The 6000-nt window shown below is 39.9% G+C and overlaps 1 protein-coding gene across 4 annotated transcripts in view; it reads right to left on the reverse strand.

The window, feature by feature from the left end:
* The window catches only part of ets1 (v-ets avian erythroblastosis virus E26 oncogene homolog 1), a 41039-nt gene that overhangs the window by 23858 nt on the left and 11181 nt on the right, over window positions 1-6000 (reverse strand). The window contains exon 1 of one of the 4 annotated variants that reach the window (XM_008425966.2): window positions 40-431. The exons of the other annotated variants lie outside the window; for them this stretch is intronic. Coding sequence (XP_008424188.1) covers window positions 40-106 — 67 coding nt within the window. The 5' untranslated portion in view covers window positions 107-431. Of the gene's footprint in view, window positions 1-39; window positions 432-6000 lie in introns of those variants that run through there. 4 annotated transcript variants of the gene reach the window in all.

Genomic DNA, 6000 nt, shown 5'->3' on the forward strand with positions numbered 1-6000 from the left:
GTCAAAGCGCTTCATAAGAGGAAGAGTTGCCTTACTCACCGTCCATCTTTTCAGCCTTTATGATGGTTAACGTCGGTTTCATATCGACAGCTGCCGTCATGATCATCAGATCAGCGTGGTTTGAAAAAAAAAAAAAATGCCGCGTTCCTTTTTTTTAAAAATATATTTTAACAGCTCCAAAAGAGGGGAAAAAAACTCAATAAGTGGGTAAAATCTTCTCCTCCTTTGGCGATTCTAATTCTATTCTCCTCACACTACAACACGATTAAGATTCTTTTACTCTAACTTATCTCGTTGTCTCTCTCCCTCACCGATGCATACACACACACACACACTCCCTCTTTTCCTCGTTCTTTCTTGCTCACTCACTCACTCACTCACTCACTCCTCTGTATCTCTAGCCATGGGCGTTGCATTTTGCACAGACCCGAAGCGCTACGACTGTCGAAGGGGGCGGTGTTTGAGGGGCTGACTTGCCAGTTGATTCACAATTCAATTACTATGTCCCACTCTTACCATCCCACCCTCCCACTCATACACACACAAAGACCCAATCACACCTCCTCATTTTGTAGTGTGAGAATAATCTTGCCAAGACCACAGAACGTCATCAAATGTATGACTCGTTCCCGAAAATTCCTCTTTTTTTCCAAGAACATGAAAACTGCTTTAAAAAGTGGGGCTCACTGTTGAGTGCCTTGAATGACTTACTCGTTATTTAGGCAAATAATTTTAAACGACACTACAAAGAGCTTATTAAAAGACTTCTTGGTATTTTGAGCCATGATGTTTGGAGTCTGACTTCAGTTGAAACAAACTTTGCTTACAAATGTAACATTTACTTTGGCATCTTCTTCCTGGTGAAAGCCTGTTCAGAGGACAGGACTGACATTGCAATGGCAGTCAAATATAGGTAAGGCTGATGGTAAAATTGTTAATAACTTGCACCTCATCATCACTAATAATGTTTATGTAATAAACAGTGTGAAGCATTGCAGTCCGGTAGTCTGCTTGCCTCACTGTTGGCTTATTAGGTAGCTGCAAAACAACAAAATGTTAGATGAAACATGAATGGTTCAATGTTTCCAGAATAACAGCGACAGTTCTTGTGTGCATTGCACTCTGGGCAGGTTCCCCCCTTCTCTATGTGCAACCAAATGTGTCTACGCCCAGCACAAAACCTATCCAGAAAAATAAATAAATAAATGAATGTGATTGGTCAGAAATCTAAAGGAACTCAGTGAATGTTAATTTTCTGACAATTAGTGTTGGTGAAAAGTTGGATAACTAGAACGATGATTTAATTGATTTCTAAACTATTTTTTTTATGTCACAGTCAATCATATTTTTTTTTGTTCACATGGAGAGTGCACAAATCACAAACTGTTTTAAAGTGCCTACATGATTACATTGTCTATGTTTGATCAGTCGGTAGTTTTGTTTTTGATTCTTGCTTCAATTTAAGTGGGCCCTATTCTCACAGAAGCAATGTGCTTTCTTGCTTTTTCTTGCAGATAAAAAAAAAGTAACATCTCAAATTGGGCTTTAAAGTATCTGTGTTTACTGATTAATCAGTGTAACTGTTGTCAACTTACACTTCAACAGTTTTCAATTAGACATAGCTAAACACTAGTGAAAGTCCTTAAAAACATCAAAAATAGTTCTTTATTTTAGTAAAGAATCAGTTACTTTAACATCATTGGTCACCCAACGTGCATACTAGTACTTCTTCTTGCAGAAAACTGTTAAGAGCGTTGTTTCGCCACCCACAGACCCTGCAACTCTGATGAGACGACACTATTACTCATATTAAAAACCGACATTTTGTCTCTAAATGGGAGCAAAAATAACACAAATGGCCACAATTTAGTTACTCTCCACTGTGTTGTAAGCCTTGATATTGCTATAATTATGACTGAAAACTAAATAATTTACAGGGGTAAAATAGAAAAAGAATTCATGTTAAGGTATAGTTTCTTTCGTTCAAAACATTTCTTTAAAGTCTTGGGCAGGCCCAGCCTTCCCCATAACTCACCCCCATAAACACTTCAGAGTATTTCCTGTTCACCTCTTACGGATCAATAAAACCTGCCATGTCTATTTACTTCACATTACTGAATCAGTTAACAGTGCCTAAAATGCAACTTCACAAATAGATGCACACATCCACCTAGGTAAAGTTTAAAAATAGTCTAGTTTTTCTAACTTTAATTTTAATCTAACAATAACATCTGCCAAACCAGGCCTGCTGTCACCATGATCATCAATGAAAATCCAGTTTCCTAAGGTAAACTGGGTGCTCTAGTTCTAATTTAGCCCCTTTTTATGAAGTTTTGTGCTTTCATATTGACAGTAATCAGGAACAATGGTCATGTCTTGCTGGAAATTTAATCAAAATCTTGTTCTACCACTGAAAATGAACAATGACAAGAGAAAGATTGGGCTCTCCAGCCACAGTAAGTCTGTGCACAAGGCTCTGCCATTAGCGGCTATCTCCCATGGCAACAGAAACTCTAATAACAGATTCTAATATTATTGCTTTTAACAACAACGAGAAAACTAAATGTACAAAATAGACGAGGAATGATGCAAGTACTATCTATCTGAAGTTCATTACTGAAACAATCTGCATGGTTTCATCACCAGGTTCCTATTTTCTAAGCAACCAACCTCATTGTGACTGACAGCTTGCCCATTTTTACAATACCTGTGCATGTGCCTTATGCATGTATTTCTAAATGGGATGATCTGGAAAGAGACAGGGGAGCCAGGATTATTGATCACATATGGATTTTTAAACCGGTGGTACTTCACTGGCTCCATTAGCCGCCCCGTATCAGGTTTCATTGGCATGATAGCAGTCTCATCTGAGAGGAGCACTAGCGGATTCTGTATTGAGAAGAGCTGCCTCACCAGAGGGGCCGAGGGTGGAAAAGAATGGAACAGTACCTCTCAATTCACATCAGCTAGCCTGACCATCACTCGCTCGCTCTTTCTGACTGAACCTCTTTGTTTTCTGTTAATGAACTCCCTTCATTTCTGTTCTTAGAAGGACAGCCTGGGTTCCTTTGCGCCCGAGGGGAGCCATTTGGGGTTTAATGGCATTGCTGACTAACATTGAGTCTGGAGTCACTGTAGGACATTTTACTTTGGGCTTCCTTTTGGTTTTACTTACCGAAATCAGTTTAACTGCAGCAAAAAGCCAATTTAATTTCATTTTCCGCTTTGCTTATTTTCTCCCTTTGCAAAAGGTTATAACAACTGATTCAGCATAAAATATAACAGTATAAAAGTAAACTCCTTCCTTTATCACAAATCCCTTTATACCATAATTAGTGTTTTTAATGGGATATTTCAGGAAATTTGAGGTGAGGCTCTGGCAAAAGGTTGAAAGCAGTCAACAGCTTACCAAAAGCTATTTTTATTTACAAATACAGATTGTTTATAAATATGAATGACGGGTCCAAGAAGAGCCAAAACTAAAACAGTTTCACCATCTTAAAACACTTTCAAACCTAGAATTCTCAAGTTTATTCAAATTCTATTTATTGAACCTTTAACATTTTGCCACCTTTGCAAAGAGTTAAACAACTTAGGCATTTGCAGTTGGGGCTAAAGTAGTAACTTTTATAGCAGTAAATGTGAATGTCATCTTGATGATTATTCGACTGATTTACTCATCCATCTGGGAGTTATCCCGCAATGGATTTGTCCTTAAAATCATAGCTGAAAATTATGTTGTAGCAGAGTTTAGTGTGCTCAAGTTGAGTTGGAAAACCAATGAGAGTCTGCAGTTGTTTAGTTTCTAACTAGTATTAGCAATGAAAAATCCCTGGAAATTTATCTCTCTTAATGTTATTTGAACAAACATACATAACATTTTCATAACCAACACTATGTGCAACCGGTTTGAAGCGATACAAACTTAAGCGATGTTTGCTACATTTGCTGTTTTACATGTACAGCAGCCATATTGGATAGTAAATTCAGTACTGCTCAATCCTCAGATTTTCCCCATCGGGAGTGTTCTTATTGTTTGCTTTTTTTTGGAGGTAAGTGAATTTGCTATTCCCAATGAATAGCAAAAGATGAGAGGGAAATAAGGAGCACAATCAACACTGGTTAAACACACAACAGACAATTTTATATTAGCCTAGGAAGTTTTTGTTCTAAGCCACTATTGTTAAAACAAACTGTGTCTTTTCCTGTCTAGTCAATGTGATTGTTAATTGTCTTCCAGTCAGAAAACAGACATCCAGTGTGTGTACTAGACCTGTCTCCGATCAAAGAAGTTTGGTTTCAGCATCTCCTATCTTCACCTGGCAAATGCTGTTTCCATGGTTTTGACAGTTAGCAGGCTTCACTCATTTGTGCTGCAGCGCAGCAGCCACCGGCTAAAGCAGTTCTCTCTCTCTCTCTCTTCTTGCTGCTTGCTGCTTTCTGCCGCTGCTGACTGTCTCTCATTGGCACATCTGCGTTGCCTGCCTGTCTGTAATCCTTAGATGTAACCGTTGCACCTGCTGCTTTTCACAGAGTTAACGGAAAGGTTATTCGATTTAGAGCAATCCGTACAGCTGTCAAGTGATATTTGTGTTTGATGTTGGCACCCTCCCAGCAGGTTCCAAGGGTTAGTTCTGCTCAAAGTCTTTTGAGTTCTTTCCCCCCCCCCTTCATGTCTGTAAGACTGCTAAATGGTGATCCATATGTAGGATTACACTGAAACATGTCTCAGACAAAAGATAGAGTATGACGTGATGTGTTCGGTATGGCATGTGAATAGACACCATTTAGCATGTCATCAATCAGGCACTCATTTATAGCCACTCAAGCATGCACACAGACGGGTGATGGACACACACACACGGACACGCACTTGTAGGGACAAAGAGAAAGAGGGCAGACAGTCAAACAGTAAAACAGTGGGGTCTTTGTGGCTGCTGTCTGGCAGCTCAGTCACAGCTCTATCTGCAGTGGGCCGCTGTGTGAAGGTGCCACAGGCTGGATGCACTCCTGCTGAGATCAGACGCTCAGTTGAGAAAAGAACCCTACACATGTGAGCGTGTGGCTGTGCTCGTGTACGTCTCTTCCCTAGACCTCACATTCCAAAGTATCTTCCGATAGCATGCGATGGTGTGCGCGTCCGCTACTGAATAATGTGCATGTAAGTGCACTGGGAAAGTAGCGGGGGCCTCCCTGAACAAAGGCTCAGCTCTTTTCTGAACAATTAGCTTCGCTAAAAAGGACATCTCTTCCTCCATTAGTGGCACCACGTGCCCCCCATCACTCCATTGTGCTGATAATTCAATTATCCCCACCCCCCTGTGAGGCTCTTTGCCTCCCAGACTTCCCTCTCTCTGTCTTCCCCTCCCTCCTCACTTTTAGAAGCACACTTTGAGAAGAGCCTCTTCTACCTCAGAGCCAGAGGGTTATTTGGTAGGTATTTGTTTTTAATTTACTGTGCATTACAGTCAAGAGTAACACTCAAAGAAATGGTACTATAAATCAGGCATACAGTAGCAGACTGGAGGCAGCTGATGTTGTTTTTGATAAACTGTCTTATTCCATTTAAATAGATGACCTCAAGCTACCATGGACTGATCTGGACTCTTTTATGGAACAAATTTGTATTCACATGAATTCACTCGTATTCATGGCAACAATTGTTAGTTCACTCTCATTAGAGATAGCAGAGAATATCATCATGCCTTACGATTCATTCAAACAAAGGGGTAATCTTTCTAAGGGTTTATTAAAGCACCACCTTTCCTGATGAGCTGGCATCTGTTGCATCATGTCCCATCAGTAATTGCGTAGCTTTTGGAACTGTGTGTTCTCCAGCTAAGATCTGCAATGAGTCATTGCATTAGCAGAGGGAACTTACCACACAGCACTTCCTAGAAATAAAACTTGCAGTACTCTGGAAAAGAGACACAATATGGCCTGTTTGGATGATTTTACAGTAAGAGTATAGGAGTATATATTTAACACACCTTTATATAT

Source organism: Poecilia reticulata, linkage group LG13, assembly GCF_000633615.1.
Source record: "Poecilia reticulata strain Guanapo linkage group LG13, Guppy_female_1.0+MT, whole genome shotgun sequence".
NCBI lineage: Eukaryota > Metazoa > Chordata > Actinopteri > Cyprinodontiformes > Poeciliidae > Poecilia > Poecilia reticulata.